Raw genomic sequence first — 20,476 nt, 5'->3', positions numbered from 1 at the left:
GAAGCATGTTCTTGCGGGAGATGAGAGGTTGTAATAACCTCTGAATTATCCTTTTTTTTTATTATTCAGGGATCATGACGATGATGTGTCTGTTGCTGAGGCCTGCAAAAAGCTTAATGAAGTCAGTGGACTTCGAGGAATGGGAAGGTAGAATAAGCTGTGTTTTTCCAATTTATTAGTTACTATTAATGTAATAAAGTTTAATGTAACTTAATAAAAAACTGTTTATCCCTTTAGCTGTGTTATTCAATTTTTTTTAAGCAATAAAGTGTAATCACTAATCAAGATTTTGAGCACAGTTATATAAGTTGGTAATTCATTTATTCATCCAGTTGACATTGTGGCAGTGAATAGATGAGTCATTCAACCTGTCAATCAAAGGGGTCATTTCCATATCAATTAAGCCAAAAGTTGCAGATCATGAGTGAAGATGCCTAGATTAACTACATGTGTTAAATATACTGACACCAACTTGCTTGTTATTTTAAGGTGATCATCTGGTCTTTGTCTTTTAACCATAAAGAAAGACTGACATACAGGATAGCCCGGTGCCAATAAACCTGGGCACACAGAGAACGCAAAGAGTTCAGCTGTGTCATGAGCATACTTATTAATAGCAGGCATGTCTAATGAAAACCTGGGAATGTCAATCACAATCAATGGAGAGAAGGGTCATAATTCTGCGGTGGAAAATGCAGTTTTCATCTGAGTAATAGCCAACTTTCATTAGGAAATTATTCTCATTCTGCTGATGCTCTAATTGTAAGTCAAAGTGGACATAGCATTGGCCAAATGCCTAAAAAATAAAACTGTTAGATTATAGCTGAATTCAAACTGTGACAAAAAAAGGAATTTTTTTCCTCCTCGCACTGTGCTTTTCCTTGTCAGGTATTTCAAGCAGATAGCAAAGTCAGTGCGTGCTAATGGATCCGCATCATCTGGCTCAGAGGAGAACGCCGATGACTTTCTCGGATGCATCAACATCCCTTTGAATGTGAGTGTTCAAAGTGTAAAAGTTCAAAACAAACTCTCGTTAGTCAGGGGTGATGAGGCACTGTGAGAAATTGAACACAACCACAAATAGATTCCCCCCAAGTTGAAGGATTTCCCTGGATGTGTGGGAATGCCGTTAATCTGGCTGATTTTACTTTTTGCAGGAGATCCCAGTTGTCGGCTATGACACCTGGTTTAAGCTGGAGCCTCGATCGAGTACGTCTAAAGTTCAGGGAGAATGTCACCTGATACTTAAGCTCTTCACCTGCCAGGTCTGTATGGTGTAACACTAATTCAGTATACAGTATAATCCTCTTGTGTAGGATATGAAGAATTATACCTTTTAAAACTCTTTTTTTCTGTCAGAGGGACACAGCTTTGTCTAAGAAAGACTCAAATGTATCCATTCACAAGAAATTGCTGTGTCAGATTGTGGAGTATGAGCATGCTCATGTTAAGGTGAGTTTCTTACAGATATTTATTAAAAGCAACCTTGATGATAAAGCTATTTGTGATTTGGGGCAGTGATGTACTCTAATGCAACAGTGTTTACTTCAGTCACTTTTTAATTGTTTGTTGTCTGCTTTTAATCATTTCACTTAGTTTGTTAGATTAGTCGCTTGCTTGGCCTGTCGGTTGGGACAAGCCACCAACAGCACGGCCTCTAGGGGCCACTAAATGTGATTTGAAATGATTAGGTGTTGTTCTGACTCACTGGAGTTGATTTACTCTAGTGTAAAAAACTAAATAGTAAATTGCAGTATGAACTGAACAGCAAAGCGCATACTTTCTTGTACTTCAGAACGCCTCAGTTGCTGATGTGGCGGTTGATGTACAAAGTCTGTTCTGTGTTGCAGTCAGAGTAGCTGGACTCTGAATATGACTTACAGAAAGAACAGCTCATATTTCAGCAGCCAGACAGAACCACCAGTTCAATGTGGTTGAACTCTGGATTGAAAAAAATGTGTTTATCTGATTCCAGTCTGGATTTGTAAAAACAATAAACCAAAAAACTCTTATTTAGGTTTCTAATTTTAATTTTAGTTTATAGTAAATGTTTATATTTTGCATTATTCGTTGACTGTGTGCCATTTAGCGAAATAAAAGATTTTGGTGAGTGCATATAGATTCTTCTAAATATGATCGAAATGACATGTGCAAATCTACCTCATATAATTATAGAGAGAGCCCTACAACTGGAATGGGCAGGTTTGCCCCCCAGCATGGACTGTGCTGACTCACCATGCTGTGCAAACTGATCTCTCACCTCTCCAGCAGGCCATAATGTGAGTATTAATGGAGGAATAAAATTGATCAAATCCAATATGAAAGCTTTAGCATCAGGTAAAAGGTGCATACTTTGTTTTTTAACACAGTCGCTGGCAGTGCTACAGTAGCCACCATCGGACCCAGAGGGTGTGCTACTCCCTGCTGCTTCGGCTCCTGAGGACCATCGATGCAGAGTGGGACCCCACCGCTGTGAGGGGCGACCTGGTAGGTTCTCTGCCATCGCCGTTTTAATAGGAAATAAACGTTCATCATCTGGAAACAGTCACCTCATTAGCTCAGCTCTTCACTGACATTCATCAAGGTTTTTGGTTAAGCCAAAAATGTCTCACTGCCAGTGTACTTGAAGCTATAACTGAGGGCCCTTCCTGTGTCCAGGAGAGGCAGCTGTCAGACAGCTTCAGGCTGTACACAGAGCACTGCCTGTGCCTGATGAAGAACATGCGTCAGGTTTTCCCCTGCACCAGCGCCGCTGCCATTACGCGCTACGAGCTCATGCTGAGGTAAAGTCACACTGCCATCACATTACATCACGCACTCGCCTGTGCTACCATACCAGGAACACGCTCAACATCTCACCTCAGCAGACACAGAGGGACTTCAACCAGTCAGCCATACTCTGTGGAGGAAGCAGTATTGGGCTCCTTACTCAAACAGAAATATCCTAATCATTGCTCATTACTCATTTCAAATAAAAAAATGTAAACATTTGTTCCTGACCACCAATTTTGTTGTATAAAGTAGCTGCCAACATATTGTGGTCATAAGCAATAACTTACCTATTTTTACCGTAACATGTATTATTCCCTATATGATATTATGCATAGTTGCTCAGCAAATTTAAGATTTATATATATAGATTTGAATATCGCTTGTGTGCATGTGGAACATGAATCTCCAAAGCTTCATGAAATCCAGGCATTCATTTTTAGACACATTGTCATCGACCAATGTGTTGCCCAAGAGGTGTCCATAAAATCATGAGAAGCAATCCATGCAAGACCCTGGATGTCGGTACTAAATTTGATTGCAATCTGGTCGGTATTGCAGAGATGCGCCATCCTTTGGTCTTAGCTTCAAGTTACCATCACACAAAAGAAGGAAGTAAGGAAATGCACCAAATTAGGGAGTCTATTCCACGTAAATGCCAGCCATTAAAATCAGCTAATTATTGCAGTTCATGTTGCTATGTCACACTAATTTGAAGGAGACTGTTTTTTTAATAGAAACTTCCCCAGTAAGAAGTCCAGCTCTGTTCAATTCAATTCAATTTTATTTATATAGCGCCAAATCACAACAACAGTTATCTCACAGCGCTTTTCATAAAAGAGCAGGTCTAGACCGTACTCTATGATAATATTTACAGAAGCCCAACAGTTCCCACCAAGAGCAAGCACTAGGCGACAGAGGCATTTAGAAACTTCCTTTTAAGAGGCAGAAACCTCGAGCAGAACCATGGCTCAGGGTGGGCGGCCATCTGCCTCGACCGGTTGGGGGTGAAGGGGGGGGAGGGGGGAGAGAGAGAGAGAGAGAGAGAGAGAGACTACACAATATACACACAAAGGTACAGACAGTGAAGATGATGTTGCTATGGACTAGATGAAAAATGGTACAGATATTTATAATAGTGTTAATGGTAACAATCGTAATGTTAATGATTATAATAACAATAATAACAATAAGACTAGCAACAATAGTCGTTGCAGCAGAGGGTGTCGAGCAGGAACACGGGGGCAGCAGGTGACCCGCAACCACAGATCCAGACTCCACAGCTCCAGAGCTAGAAAACCTGCAGGAAGTGATAGGAGAGAGGAGAGAGACGAGAAAGCACAAGACTACCAGAAAGGGGAGAAGTTGTGTTAGTAACATGCAATAATGGGATGAGGTTGCATACAGAGGGAGAGAAAGTAGAGGAGAGAGGAGCTCAGTGCATCAGTGCAAATCCCCCGGCAGTCTAGGCCTATAGCAGCATAACTAAGGGATGGTTCAGGACTCACCTGAGCCAGCCCTAACTATAAGCTTTATCAAAGAGGAAAGTCTTAAGCCTACTCTTAAATGTGGAGATGGTGTCTGCCTCCTGAACCCAAACTGGAACCTGGTTCCACAGGAGAGGAGCTTGATAGCTGAACGCTCTGGCTCCTAGTCTACTTTTGGAGACTCTAGGAACCACAAGTAACCCTGCATTCTGGGAGCGCAGTGCTCTGGTGGGGTAGTAAGGTACTATGAACTCTTTAAGATAAGATGGTGCCTGACCATTAAGAGCTTTGTAGGTAAGAAGAATGATTTTAAATTATATTCTGGATTTTACTGGAAGCCAATGCAAAGAAGCTAAAACAGGAGAAATGTGATCTCTTTTCCTGGTTCCTGTCAGAACACGTGCTGCAGCATTCTGGATCAGCTGAAGAGTCTTAATGGACTTTTTCGAGCAGCCTGATAATAAGGAATTGCAGTAATCCAGCCTAGAAGTAACAAATGCATGGACTAGTTTTTCTGCATCATTTTTAGACAGGATGTTCCTGATTTTCGCAATATTACGTAGGTGAAAAAAGGCGGTCCTTGAAATTTGCTTAATGTGAGACTTAAACGACATGTCCTGATCAAAGATAACTCCAAGATTCCTCACAGTGGTGCTGGAGGCCAGGGCGATGCCATCCAGGGAAACTATATCTTTAGATAATGCGTCACGGAGGTGCTTAGGCCCCAGAACAATAACTTCAGTTTTATCTGAGTTTAACATGAGAAAATTACAGGTCATCCAGGTTTTAACATCCTGAAGGCACATTTGAAGTTTAGCTAACTGATGAGTTTCATCTGGCTTGATCGATAGATATAACTGAGTATCATCTGCATAACAATGAAAGTTTATGGAATATTTTCTGATAATTTCCTAAAGGAAGCATATATAAAGTGAAGAGGATTGGTCCGAGGACAGATCCTTGAGGAACTCCATGACTAACTTTGGCATACATGAAGGACTCATCGTTAACATGTACAAACTGAAATCGATCTGATAAATAGGACTTAAACCAGCTTAGAGTGGTTCCTTTAATGCCAATGAAATGTTCCAGTCTCTGCAATAGGATCTGATGGTCAATGGTATCAAATGCAGCACTAAGATCTAATAAAACCAGTACAGAGACAAGTCCTTTGTCTGATGCAATAAGGAGGTCGTTAGTAATTTTCACCAGTGCTGTCTCTGTGCTATGATGAGCTCTAAATCCTGACTGAAAATCCTCAAATAAACTATTGCTCTGTAGAAAGTCACACAGCTGTTTAGCAACTGCTTTCTCCAGAACCTTAGAGAGAAATGGAAGGTTAGATATAGGTCTATAGTTGGCTAAAACATCCGGATCAAGTTTGGGCTTTTTCAGAAGAGGTTTAATTACAGCTACTTTAAAGTACTGTGGTACATAGCCTGTTGATAGAGATAGATTGATCATATCTAGTATAGAGGTGCTGACTAAGGGTACAACATCTTTAAGCAGCCTAGTCAGGATGGGGTCTAAGAGGCAGGTTGATGGTTTAGATGAAGAAATTATTGAAGTTAGTTGGTAAAGATTGAGGGAAGCAAAACAGTCTAAACATGTATCTGGTTCTACAGCTGTTTCTAAGGTTCCTGAGTTAAGAGATAAGTCGGTGCCAGTTGAGGGCAGGTCTTGGTGAATTTTGTCTCTAATAGCTAGAATTTTATCATTAAAGAAGCTCATGAAGTCGTAACTACTGAGAGCTATGGGAATACTTGGCTCAATAGAGCTGTGACTCTCTGTCAGCCTGGCTACAGTGCTGAAAAGAAACTTTGGGTTGTTCCTATTTTCCTCTATTAATGACAAGTAGTACGCTGCTCTAGCATTACGGAGGGCCTTCCTATAAGTTTTAAGACTATCTTGCCAAATTAAACGAGAATTTTCCACTTTGGTGGAACACCAATTCCTCTCAAGTTTCCGCGATATTTGCTTTAATTTGCAAGTTTCAGTATTATACCATGGAGCTAACCGTCTTTGTTTTAGTATTTTCTTTTTTAGAGGGGCTACAGAGTCGAGTGTCATTCGCAGCGAGCCTGCAGCACTATCAACAAGATGATCGATTTGGGAGGGACTGAAACTAGCATAGGAGTCCTCCATTACTTTGTGACTAGATAATGTATTTAGAGCTGATGGAATCGCATCCTTAAATTTAGCTATAGCACTATCAGACAGACATCTTGTATAAAAATTTTTGCCCAATGGCGAGTAGTTCAGCAATAGAAAAGAATTGGTTGCAGTGATTTCCAACTTGGGTGCGAAAGACTAAGAACAAGACTTTCAAATGAGTTATAGTTTAGTTTAGGTTTAGATTAGTAGGCTAGAGTCGAAGATAGCTGCAACTCCACCTCCTCGGCCTGTGCCTCGAGGAATGTGAGTATTAATATGACTGGGAGGGGTGGATTCATTTAGGCTAACATATTTTCCATCACCCAGCCAGGTTTCAGTAAGACAAAATAAATCAATATCATAATCTGATATTAGTTCATTTACTAGTACACCTTTAGAAGAGAGAGATCTGATGTTTAAGAGTCCACATTTAACTCTCCTATTCATTTGCACTATTGCTCTTGTGGTTTTAATTTTTATGAGGTTTTTATGCACAGCTCCTCTTCTGTTTACCTTTTTAAAGAATTTCGATGGTCGGGGGACAGACACCGTCACTATAGGATTTTCACTAAGTAACTCCTGAAATGGAGGAGCAGAGAAGTGTGTTAGACTGCGACTCTGCGTAGGGTTTTGGGTGGGTAACTGCTGAAAAAGAAGGGCAGAGAAGTGTGTTAAACTGCGACTCTGCCTCCTGGTCTCAACTCTGGGTTGTCATGGATTTGGTCCACTAATAAACTTGGCCAGATTTCTAGAAATGAGAGCTGCTCCTTCCCAAGTGGGATGGATGCCGTCTCTCCGAATCAGACCAGGTCTTCCCCAGAAAGTCTGCCAATGATCTACAAAGCCCACATTGTTTGCTGGACACCACCTCGATAACCAGCGGCGGAATGACGACATGCGGCTATACATGTCATCACTGGTCAGATTTGGCAGGGGTCCAGAGAAAACTACAGTGTCCGACATTGTTTTTGCATATGTACACACCGACTCAACATTAATCTTAGTGACCTCCGATTGGCGTAACCGGGAGTCATTACCGCCGACGTGAATAACAATCTTACTGTATTTACGTTTATCCTTAGCCAGCAGTTTCAAATAAGACTCAATGTCGCCCGCTCTGGCCCCAGGGATGCACTTAACTATGGCCGCTGGCTTCGCTAAATTCACGTTTCTCAAAATGGAGCTGCCAATGATCAGAGGTGGTTTCTCAGCGGGTGTGTCGCTGAGTGGGGAAACGTGAGCAGGTTGATGTTGCCCCGTGGACTTTGAATGCTTACGACTATTCCTCTTCGGACAGTCACCCAGCCCCCCCTTCCTGGCTGCACAGGGGATGCCGGGGGACGGCTACCACAGGCTAACTCAGGCCGTTCCGCACCGACTACCGGGGACTGGCTAGCTACAGTAGCTAAAGACTGATCTACCAAGGTGCGGAGCCGGACTTCTAAATCACTGAGCCTTGCCTCCATGTCTATAAATAAACTACACTTATTACACGTACCATTACCGCTAAAGGAGGCAGAGGAGTAACTGAACATCTGACACACCGAGCAGGAGAAAGTAGGAGAGAGAGAGGGAGAAGGAGAAGCCATCGCTAGCTGCTAAGCTAAAGTCGCTAACGGCTAAGCTAAAGTACAGTAGCGTCAGTTACCAAAACTTTAGAACAACTATGAAATTGAACAGCAGTCACTAAAAGATGGAAAGAACTGTGAGTGCTTAGGCAAAATTACTGTAAAGAATAAGTGTTTAGCGAACAGTTGGCCGCTGTAATCAAACAAATGTAACTGTTATTTAGCGAGAGCAGCACAACACGGTACCAACACACAAGCACCGGAAACGAAAATGAGTCGACACGCTTACCGCAATACGTCGTTGTTCAGTGATCAACACCTCGAGGGAGATCTTTTCTACACCTCAGAAACACACACACACAAACACACACAGAGTGACTCATCTAACAGTTAAAGTTGCATCTTTCCTGTCCCGCACAGATGATGCAGGATCCGGCATACAATTAGAGTGGAAATAATTTTGTTTCATTTTAACAATATGTTCATGAATGATGTGAATGATGCAATTTCGTGACCTGAAAGCAGTCTTGTACTGTAATTGGCTTTTCAATGTCTGTGTATGCCAGGGGGATTGGCTACATGCAAAACATGCGGGCCTTTAAGACTGTGTGTCCTCTTCGCAATGAACTGCATTTGGACATCACTACTGCTATCAAGGTAAGAATGAAAGTGCGCTAAAAAAAAAGGTCACTTAAAGGTACTCTGTAGAGTTAGTGACCAGTCGAGGTAAAGTACTGTATAAGAATGCCCCCATATAGTTTGTAATGCATAAAAGCAGACTGCTCTCAAGGACACGCATGTACATCTTGAAAAAAGAGACTTGATGCACCTTTCTACCGATTAAAATGTACTGTATAGCTGTTGGTGTCATTGCTGGTGTTAAAGCAGCAATGTACCGAGAAAAGAGGAAAAGAAGACCAGAAAAAGATTGGCTGCAGATGAAGCATTTTATGTAGTAGTGTTGCGTTTTTTCAGATTTTGAGAAAGGAGAGGCTCAGTCCAATGAAAATTAACAAGAAAATTTAATAAAAAAATAGGTGAATAAAAGATGGCATTACAGAACAAACAACAAAACAAAAACACTGCAGTGGACTGGAAAGTTGTTCCTCTTTTCAGATTTACAGCTTACAGTCCTGATTCTCACAAAACTAATTGTTAATATCCTCCAGGTATATGGGCGGGTCTTTTCCTTCAAATGGCTCAGGACCAAAGCCATTGGTCATTTGGTTACTTCTTCGTCACCCAATTAGGAAGGGTGTACCTTACTGCTCTATGGTACTTTTGGTCGAACAAAAGAGCGCCAATTCCCAGACGTGAAACCCCCTTCAATCTACAGGAATAAACAGTCTTTTGCTCTAAACTAATCATGGAGAACAACAGGGCTTGTCTACAAAATGGTTAACACCCTGTCTTAAGTGTCAATGAAACAGTCAAAAAACTGTCCTTCTGGCACTAAACAAAGAGGTGTCAGTTTTCTTTACATTACAAAGAGGATACAAACAATGGTTTAATCAACATTCTAATGCAATTGTCTGGCCTAAAACCCAGCAGGTTTACATTTGAAGAAAGCACTGAAACACTGGAGTACATTAAGTTTTGTTGTAACTTTTTAAAACTCAACAATCCCTCCTTTCACACCATTTATTGGTGTGAAATTACTATTAGACTTAGCATATCTTCAATTATGTCATTGAAAATTAAAACATTACATACACATCAAAATATGATTCCAAAGATTCTAGACATTTTAACAAAACAGAAGTTGTAAACTCAAATCATGATTTATGCAAAGAAATCATCTTCTTCCTTTCTGATCTCACTATCTGACTCTTCATCTTGCATTAAATGTGCCATTTCTCTTAGCACAAACTGTCCCTCACGTTCCCTTGTTAACGCTGTGGTGATAAGCCTATTGGCTAGAGTTCTAATGCAGGGAATGCAGCAGCACCCACAGAGCACAAGTATTGCACACATTATTGCTATTGACAGGATGATGCTGTGGAAAAAAGCTCTGTATTCTCCAAACATGGAGTTGAGGATTTCGAACGGTGAATCTACACCACTATTGTCAGCCAGTTCTTCACTTAAAGTGGTGAGTCCTTGAAGCGCCCGTGTGACAGAGCCATCAGGTGCTGTGTTATTGGGAATGTATGTGCAACACACAGATTTGAACATTTTGCAGACTCCTCCTTTTTCAGCCAAAATCATGTCCAGAGCTATCCTATTTTGATATGTCATCAGTGTGGTTTTGTCTAACTGTTCGTGCAGTCCTTTTACAGCATCTCGGGTGAAATTAACAAAACGTTGTTGGTTATAATATATGTAGTTCAGCCAATCTACATTTTTGTTAATGGTTGGCCAGAGAAAAATGGATTCAAATCCCGCCCCAATTTGACATCTGGCCTTGTATTCGTCAGGAACTCCTCGAGGTACCCCTATGGGGTCAATGTATATTGTTGAGTCAAAGCTACCTTTTGGCAATGCTCTTTTAGTTTTTTGTATTTGAGTGTGGGGGCTGGCAGCTGCTGTAAGTAAATCTCTGCTGTTGAATGGCAACGCATAGAATGGCATTACTAATTGAATCAGGGCACAAATGCCAGTCCAGTTTAACGGCAGGGTTGGATACAGAGTCTTTTTTCCACAAAACCACCAGACATCAGCTCTTGCGGTGTGCATTCTACCTAAAGCTTGAATAGTAGTCTGATTGATGCCTTTATTAATGGTGTTACAGCTTGTGAGATTACCTACTATTATCCCACGATTATCTGAACGGTGAATGCATGAGTATTGTCCCTCATAAGGGATGAATGGCGGAGGTGTTGTACCTCTATTAACTTCAGGATATAGTAAGTTTAATGAGGTGCAATTTTGCGCAGTTTGTTTCAGATAAAAGTGTATCATGCAGTTATATCCAATGGGATCATTTAGTGGATTGAGCGGGAATGGCATGGTGCCTAACAGGGGGCGGGCCGAGGCACAGGTAATACAGTCTGACATGTGGTGTATTTTTGCTGAATATCGAACCCAATCAAGCCAAGTATTTTCATCACTGTATCCTGTTTCTATTGCAATTGCTTGTCCTGGATTATTATTATCTAAATAGGTAACTAGCTGTGGGTCCTTTATATCGAGTGGTGTATCATTGGTTGTGGTAAATGGTGAGCGGCTAGGAGTGAAAAAGGCATTATTTTGTGTGTTTGATGTAATAGTTGTTTTCTTGCTGACCTGTATGCTAAAATGCCCCAATGGATCTTCCCCAGCTTGATAAGCCCCCAGCACATAGACATCGGTATCTGTGATCTGCGGATTCTCCAGGGTGAGAAACAAAGGGTTGCATTTATCAGTGGTACAATCACTAGGAGGGGAAGCCTTAAACATTGAGAGTCTATGTTTTAAGGGCGTTTTTCCTTCTTTTGCTGGGGGGGTATATCCCCAATCATGCGGTCCCGTGTTAGCAATTACATAATCCCAATTTGTACACCATCTGTCCATGGGGAGATTTGCTGTATGATAGACCTCACACACATATTTTTCAGACCATACATATGCGACCTGACTTCCACTGCAGTCCACTACTGAACAAAAGTCGAATTGAGCGGCTCCGGTTTCACCTTCTGTAAATTGTAACGTTAGTATGGGTTCAGCAATCCTCCTGGATCTTCTAAATCTTTTGTGATTTAAAAAGGAATTTGTACTGTTGGGTGGGGTAGAGTTTGCTATGCGTACGGTGCCAATGGGCTGAATGGGAGCTGAGGATGACCTGTTTTCAGGAGATGAGACTAGGATTATTGTTACAACTAGAGAAATGATTATGGCTAAAATTGTTATGGTTCCCTTTACCCCACAAAACTCTAGGTGCCTGAATTTATTCCCTCCCTTGAATTCCATTTATTTATATATATATATATATATATTATATTTTTTTTTTTTTTTGTAAATGTGGAACTAAAAAAGAGAAAACAAACTAAATACAATAAAAACGAAGAATTATTGAGTTTTAAGTAAATGTGGAAGAAAAAAGAAAACAAACAAAAAATAAAATGTAAACAAAGAATGATTGAGTTTTAAATGAACTACCAGAGTCAAATTTCCTGGATCTGCTGTGTATAATCCTAATTCATAATGCCAATCAAAAATCTATTTTTGTTTCACAGCGTGGCCAAATCAGTTCTAACCTCCTCTATTGATCGGGAGGGGGCTTGAGCGGGTGTACAATGTGTAAGGTGGTGTTCTCTTGGTTGCATGGTTTATTTGTGGTTTTTCTGAATCCCTCTTCTTCTGTCCTCTTCCTCCTGCGTTGGTAACATGCCAATGTTACGTCTCCCCTCTGCATCCTCTTCTTGCATCTTCACTGGTTTCCTTCCTTTTGTGAAACAGTGCGAATGTGAAAATCAGTGTAAATGACATCAGTTCGACTGGTGAGTGCAAATGAATCTATAATCTGTGTCAGTGTTGTGGTTATATGAGTACTAGTGGAGTCTGTTTGTTGAGAGCTCCTTGTAGAAAAACGTCTGCCATCTTGTTGAGCTGGTGTTGGAGTACCCTAGCTGTGCTGACCAGGACAGTGGTGAGCACTGCAGCCATTGTCTGTGTTGTTGGAGGGCATCCTCGCTGGGGAAACACTTCGCACTGTGATGCATGGACCCATGTGTCCCTCTCAACTACCCTGGCGGCAGTTGAAGTTGGCCGTATCACCTGGGATGATCTTAACTGTCTGGTGATGGTCTCACTGCTTTCGCTGCCTGTCTGGATGTTGTGGGGCATTAGTTCATTAGTTTTGTTAGTCGATTAGTTTCAACATTTTCAACACACCACTCAAAAAAATTATTAAATTTGAAACCCAAAACCCTTGGTGCGCACCATAATATTTACAATTCCCCATCCCTCCTTTTGATACATGGTGAAGAACCATGTATCAATGCTAGGAGACATCTTTAAAGGGAAAAAATACAGTAGAAAGCAAATGCAGTTAGGATAAAGCAGGGCAGCATCACCGGGTCGTTAGAAACCTGTATGGGCCTACAATTTGCATACAGCAGTAGAAGGCAGGTGAGGAAAGAATGCAAACAATCGGTTGATTAGAAATTCTTGGTGAGCCGGACCTGTAGAAGAGAAAAGGCCATTTTAATGCATGCTGGGAATCAAAATGCATACTGTGTTGTTATAGGGTGACAAAGAACCATATGCTACAAATCAAGTCACATAGCTGCCCGCACTGACTCCATCTACAAAACAAAAAGCAGAGTTAAGGTTAGAAAGATTTAGCTGCGTCAAACAGTCTGAAACAAAAGAAAAGCTGGACAGAATCCTGCTTCCAGTCATTAAAGTCAGTCAAAAGTTGGTCAAAATGCTTTTAAGTCAGTGAAAAATGTGTCTGCCTAGCAGTTCAAAATCAAAAAATAAGAATCAGTCAATGGCCAGCTGTTTCCCCATGTCTGGGGTGGAGATCTCCACAAAGGAAAAATTATAATCCATGAAAGGCACTAGCCTGCTAGAGCCAAGAGAATTTAGTATTGTGGTCTTTGGAAAATCCTGGATTTCCTGTACCTGATTTGTGATCCAAATTAAAAACGCACCCCTTTTGGAACGAAATCCACCTTATTATTTGAAAAATCCTTATGACAGTTCTCTGCTAAGAACCTAATAGTGACACTGTGTCACTTTGACAATCTCCTGTTTTGGGAGATACACACAAATATAATCATCACCCATTGCAAAAATGTGAAGACAAAACTGAATCTTGAGTCAGGATGAAAACTTAATGCTTAAATGTACATTTTGCTGAATCAATCACAGAAAATCAACATGGAGCTATTAGAACCCACGACAATAGCTTTACCGCATAAGGTCATTTATTTATTTCCCTAAGATCTTGAAAAACTACCAGCAGACCCTTTTCTCTAGAGGCAGGATGGGGGAGTTTGCATGGTGTAAGAAGAGCATTTCACAACTGGTATATTCTTTTCCCTAAAAAATAAATGTGTGTAAAATATCTGTGTCTACATGTAAATAGGTTTGATGGCTGTTTCAACATCTGTGTCAGGAATGAGAAATTCATGTTCTATGAGCATTATGGAGCACTTTAGATTTAATCAATGAAACTTCTGCTTCTGAGTCTACAAGAAATCAGACTAGGGTGTTTATGTAAATACTGGTTTATCCCTCCCATCAGTGGTGTCTACGTGTGGGTCTGTGTCTAGGCCTATGTGCTGCTCACTGCTTTCTGCTGCATCCTATTTTTGTACTGACTGGACCCCTGGAAACTGCACAGTGAGGCCCCCAGATGGTGCGTGTGGCCAGGATTCTTCTGGACCTTGTTCCTCTTCCCAGGCAGTCATTGGCATCTGGGAGTAGTTGGATGGCTCCTCCCTCTGTTTTGTTATCTCCTTCAGATGTGGTGGGGGGCAGGGCAACCTTTACTTTGCCCCTTAGTCTGAGTATGCATGTTTTGTTGTCCTCTTTTGCTGACTCAGAAGAATCACTGGAGGTGTCCTCACCTTTTTCCTTCCTCTCTGGATGTGTCACACATCCCTTCTTCTTCCTTTCATTTTCTTCTTCACATTCTTCTTGTCCTTCACTGTCATAACTAGTCCTATGTTTTCTAGGCTTTTTCTTACTCTTCATCTTTCTCTTCTCCTCTTCTGTTTGTCTCTGCCTCAGTCTCTGTCTTTCACTTCCCAGCATTGTGGCTTCCTCCCTGAGCCTGAAGGCTCCATCTCCAGTGCACTCATTCTCTCTACACATTTGTCCTTGATCCGGGGTGGAGAAGGAAGGAGGAACAGGTCTTGTCATTGGAGTTCCGGTGCCGACACTTCCTGTTCTGCTTGTATTGTTCTGTTCAAAGTGTGTTTTCCATCTCCCTCTTTCTGTCACCATGTCCCCTTTTTTCACTTGGCTGTCTCTTTGATGTAACCCTCACCATCAATCCTTTTAGGGTTATGTGGTTCTTCTGCAACTTGTATTATTTCATCCAGCTGCCCATGATCTGTCCAAAGACCCTTTTGAATCCCAGTGGGCGTGTTTCCTGCCCTCCCGTCAGTTGCGGCAGGGGATTTGGAGATGTCACTCTGTTACCATCTGCAACAGCTGTGCATCCCCTCTTCACCATTTCTCCTGAGCCAGTATTCGAGGGCTGCAAATGAAAAAGAAGCTTCTTGGGACAGTTAGTTTGAGTCTTCTCCCCATATCGTCTTACTTCAGTCACTGTTGTGTGAACTGGGGAAACAGTCGTCAGGTCAGGGCACAGTCCCCTCACCTGTGTGTCAGCTTCTTTCTGGATTTGGTCAGCAGGGGGTCAGTAGCCTAGGCCTAATTGTTATGTGTGAAAGAGTTGTCTCTTTTTAATGGCAAAAGACTGGTAGCTTATGGTTTTTCAACATATTTTCTACACCTTCCTAAAACAATCTGTATTTAGTGTGCCCGGGATAGGAAAAAGGCCAACATCAACAACCACACCTTTTCCCCATTTTTCTGCCATTAATTTATCTGGACCTGAAAGAGTGTCAGGCAAGAATTAAGTTTCCCCAATTTGCTCCCCATGTTTTATACTGACTCACAGGAACAGACTTGCTTTTACTTGCAATGGTTTTTCATTCACACAATCACTCTGATCTTCCCATATTTGTAATACTGACAGATTTTATCAAACACACACTAACTCTGGAGAAATTCTCTCAGTCCTATGACATTTGCAAGATTGTGCATTCGTTTTTGTTTACAATTGTGTATGCTAGACACTGAAATGAGTTTATCACAGAGTTTTCTGTATTTATCATCTCATACCCATCCAGATATTTTCCTTCTATAGTGGAACATAAAGTTTGAAACAAACACTTATTACTTCACAAAAACTCTTTAAAACTCTATACGGAAAACATCTGGAATGTCTTTCTAAGATGCGTTATTTATGGTGTTTTTTTGTTTGTTTGTTTGTTTTTACCCTATGCAAAAATAAAATAAAAATAGAACTCAAGGTACTGATTGCTTTCAACTTAATTCACCTCAGAAGCAGTCATGAGAGAGTCAATAAGAGTTGAATATCTGTATCAACCAATATCTCAACAAAGTTTTTTCAAAACACAAACAAAACAAAACATTGCTCAGTCACCACAGAACAGTTATTTGAAACACTGCTTTGTTTCACTCCTTTTGACTCCTGATTTCAATGCAAACAATCCTTATTTACAAAGTTTTTACTTATTTACAGTATGTACAGACCTATATTCAATTGATACCTATTTTCACACACAATACTAGGCTCACTCTTGTGACCTCGGACCTCGGAAGGTACCGAACCTTCATACAGGTTTTTCACACTTAATACTAGGCGATACAAAAGGAACAAGACTGCGCTTCTCCCTTCTGTACCCCCGAAAAAACCCTGAATTTTCGAAACTCTAGGTAGCGCAAAAATAGGTAGACGGCGCTACTGTTTTCTATACTCCCGAAAGACTCCGAAAAATTCAGAGAATTCTCGACCTACATACAGGTTTTATTTTTTACCTCTAGGATCACAAAGGCAGAAAATGAGAGGTCTTTGTATGGGACTAAGAAGCCGTCGTCACCGCGCTTCCCGTTTACCAACCCCTACTCCCTCACAGGGCTTCACCCTGGCTTTTTCAAAAAGACTTATTCCCGCCTTCGTGCCTCACAGAGACTGTCTCTGTCGCCGGCCCCACGGTCTTTCTATTTAAAATTTAACTGGGTCTAACCAGGCCGTCCGCCACGGACTTCTAATGTGCACTATTTACCATGGACCTTCATACAGGCTTTTAAGCTTTAAATAACCAATAACATACCATGGACCTTCATACAGGCTTTTAAGCTTCAGACAAACAATAACATACCATGGACCTTCATACAGGCTTTTAAGCTTCAGACAAACAATAACATACTATTGTTCTATATTGCCATCTCGAATGATATTTAACAATCGGTATTTTCACTTTAAATCACTTTAAAATATTAACGGACTTACGGAGTAGACGCTGCTTGATTCTCACACCTAAAATCTCCTATATAACCTATACAGAGTTTTGATAAAACAGGTCTCTGTTCTTACCTTTCGATATTTGGGCCCGTGTGAGAATCAGGCAGTCGTCCTTCTCCGGCTGAAGTTTTGTCCTGTCCTCCTTTTCTCAAAATCACGTCGGGGTCACCAATTGTTGCGTTTTTTCAGATTTTGAGAAAGGAGAGGCTCAGTCCAATGAAAATTAACAAGAAAATTTAATAAAAAAATAGGTGAATAAAAGATGGCATTACAGAACAAACAACAAAACAAAAACACTGCAGTGGACTGGAAAGTTGTTCCTCTTTTCAGATTTACAGCTTACAGTCCTGATTCTCACAAAACTAATTGTTAATATCCTCCAGGTATATGGGCGGGTCTTTTCCTTCAAATGGCTCAGGACCAAAGCCATTGGTCATTTGGTTACTTCTTCGTCACCCAATTAGGAAGGGTGTACCTTACTGCTCTATGGTACTTTTGGTCGAACAAAAGAGCGCCAATTCCCAGACGTGAAACCCCCTTCAATCTACAGGAATAAACAGTCTTTTGCTCTAAACTAATCATGGAGAACAACAGGGCTTGTCTACAAAATGGTTAACACCCTGTCTTAAGTGTCAATGAAACAGTCAAAAAACTGTCCTTCTGGCACTAAACAAAGAGGTGTCAGTTTTCTTTACATTACAAAGAGGATACAAACAATGGTTTAATCAACATTCTAATGCAATTGTCTGGCCTAAAACCCAGCAGGTTTACATTTGAAGAAAGCACTGAAACACTGGAGTACATTAAGTTTTGTTGTAACTTTTTAAAACTCAACAGTAGTAAATGTATTTAACAATATAAGCTTTAAGGATACATGTGTTTGTTTCAGTAAGAAAATCTGCATGTAAACAACATCAAATACTGCACAGGACAGCTTTAAATATAAAGGCTCCATATAGTGCCTTTCCAGTCTTTGCCACTACATTGCATTCACACAATTAGCCAAAGTGCTCATACAGAAACTAACATTTCACACAAATTTTGTACACTGGTGGAAGAGCCACCATGGGCAATTCAGGGTTCAGTATCTAGCCCAAGTACACTTTTCTATGCAGCCTGGAGGAGCCAGGGATCGAACCGCTGATCTTTCAATTATCAAGCAACCAGCTCCATCTCCTTAGCCACAGCCACCCCTATGCAGCAGTCGGCTACAATTAGCCATTCAGTGCAAAACCTTCCACATCTCTTTCGGCCTGCTCATATCCTTCCGCTAAACTCCTCCCACCAAATCCACAAGCTGGTTGCTGAGAAACCTCATCTCACGTAGGGCTCACTGTCAACAGCGAGAGAAAAACTCCGGTCGCTCTTGGTTTGACTCATCTTCTCAAAGATGCCCCTCCAACACTTCACGGGGAAGAGCACCTCAGGGTTCAGAGGCAGCTGCGACAACATCTAGCAGTGGGAGGAGAGGCTAGTACACCACTGCCCCCCCTCAAAAGTTTTCCCCACTGTTTGTCGCCATCCCTCTTTGTCACTTGTCACTTTGTCAATACGAACTCCATGGCATCAAACATAATGTGGCAGAAGCGCTGCGTGGAACTGGGACGTGTTCATACACATCTTTTACATTATGAGCAGTAATTGACACTGCATTAGAAACTCCTGGCTCTGATTGGCTGTTTTGATTGGAGAGCGTTGGATTCTTGCAAATGCCTTTTGGAGCATGAGGAGGAGCCAGATGAACGAGATTTTATTACAGATTACTCTTATACTAGTGTTGTAAGGTTTTAGCAAATATGACAAAAAGTTATTAGTAAAAAAATTCCCTACTGCAGCTTAAATTAAACCATTTATTCTCCTTAATTTGTGTGAATTATTTCAACAGAAAGGGACTGCGGAGTGGTACGAGAGCTTAATTGCACGATATAAACCAGAGGACGGGGTAAGTTTATACCGATTAATATAAGTCTGAATTATAGAAATCATTACATCTTCTAATTTTACTGACTGTGGATTGAGAGTTAATTTTCAGGATGTTGTTCATTGTGCATGACAATGTAGACTCTGGAGGAGCAGCTGAAGAATCTGGTTCAGGTGGTTGATGCTGTGTGTGCAGATGTACAGAGAGCCCAGAACACATACAACAAACTCTTCTACAGGTAAATATTAATGCTGTCCATCTCGTCAACCAAAAAAAAAACAGTGTGGAAATGTTATGCTGACACAGAAACATTGATTTGCATTAGTTAATATTGAACTGGTGCCATTCCATCATTTGTTTGTTTGTTCCCACAGTGCAGTGAAAATAGATTTCTTCAGCATAGCATACAGACAGTTGGAGAAACAGGTATATCACTGAAAATTCTGTGAAATGTAATTGTGAAGTATTTTTTTAGTTATACAGTATTGGTGTTGCTGACTTTGACCCAGGTAGGCATATTCTTTCATTCTTCAGGTTGCTGATGATGTAAATGTAGCGATGGAGCGGGTTTGTGGGACTATGGAGCAGGAGAGCTCCAGACTGACTCAGACAATGGGAGAGACCATCTTTGAGCTCTTCATGTCCTTGAAAATCCTCAAAGGCTTTCGGGAGTTTCTTCCTCTCAAGTTGGTTATCAGTTTGACTCTAATGACTTTTCATAAAGCAGCGTAAAAGGCTCTGACGGGTGTTTATTTGTTTGAAATGTCAGCGAGAAGATGAGACTTCAACCTTTTCTTCAGCTTTGAATTTATTAAAAATGACTTATTTTCTTACAGGGATGCTAAAATGTTGGCCTTGACAGGCTTTCACAACTGGTTTAAGTCCTCGATTCATAAGTGGCTGCAGATTGTTCATGACAGATCCTGTGACAGAATTCGTAAAGCCGTGGAAACGGACAAGGTGAGAGTCTTCTGCCCTTGAAATTATGAAATAATGCAATGAAAAAACTGTAAGTTGGTCTTTCGTGGCATACAACTATGAGCTGGACTGCATTCAGCAGGTTATTAGATAATGTATTGATGGCGCTCTATAGTAACTTCTATTGTGTTATTTTTATTAAGAATTTGATAAGCATTATATAAAAATTTAATACAGATTCATATCATATTATAACACACTATGATGTAGTTGTCAACAGATATGAGGGCACTTTGTACGTTTACTATATTTGCTTATAAATATCTCTTGTATTGTGTGTGTATATATATATATATATATATATATTATAGACACAAATCTTTTGTAAACTATATATATATTTAAATATTGGCTTATATTTTTGTATGTTTATGTTTTATTTACACACTATGCACTTTTATCAAAGCATCTTTGTTGCTTGCTGTGTTCTTATGTGAGCAGCTCGAGCCTGTGCAGCTGGCCAAACACAGCTCCTCAGCAGTGGAAGTGACAACATGCTTCAGCCAGGTACGCGAGATCTGGCTTCAGCTGTCCTGGCCAGACTCTGCGGGGGCCTTCATCTTTATCACTCGTCTGACAGACGTGAGTCTGATATCCACTGTTGCAACAC

General features: G+C 40.9%; 1 protein-coding gene across 1 annotated transcript in view; it reads left to right on the top strand.

Moving 5' to 3' along the window:
* baiap3 (BAI1 associated protein 3) overlaps positions 1-20,476 on the top strand; it is a 48,608-nt gene that overhangs the window by 21,958 nt on the left and 6,174 nt on the right. Inside the window, exons 10-23 of the mRNA XM_038703618.1 lie at positions 70-147; positions 889-994; positions 1,158-1,265; positions 1,360-1,452; positions 2,176-2,279; positions 2,370-2,487; positions 2,659-2,783; positions 8,545-8,635; positions 18,853-18,909; positions 19,029-19,126; positions 19,263-19,314; positions 19,423-19,574; positions 19,725-19,848; positions 20,308-20,448. Coding sequence (XP_038559546.1) covers positions 70-147; positions 889-994; positions 1,158-1,265; positions 1,360-1,452; positions 2,176-2,279; positions 2,370-2,487; positions 2,659-2,783; positions 8,545-8,635; positions 18,853-18,909; positions 19,029-19,126; positions 19,263-19,314; positions 19,423-19,574; positions 19,725-19,848; positions 20,308-20,448 — 1,447 coding nt within the window. The remainder of the gene's footprint in view (positions 1-69; positions 148-888; positions 995-1,157; positions 1,266-1,359; positions 1,453-2,175; positions 2,280-2,369; positions 2,488-2,658; positions 2,784-8,544; positions 8,636-18,852; positions 18,910-19,028; positions 19,127-19,262; positions 19,315-19,422; positions 19,575-19,724; positions 19,849-20,307; positions 20,449-20,476) is intronic.

The sequence above is a fragment of the Micropterus salmoides genome, unplaced genomic scaffold, assembly GCF_014851395.1.
Source record: "Micropterus salmoides isolate LMB-PRFRI ecotype aquatic unplaced genomic scaffold, ASM1485139v1 Ms_hic_scaffold_10, whole genome shotgun sequence".
NCBI classification, from domain to species: Eukaryota; Metazoa; Chordata; class Actinopteri; order Centrarchiformes; family Centrarchidae; genus Micropterus; species Micropterus salmoides.
This window is presented reverse-complemented; position numbering and strand designations above follow the sequence as displayed.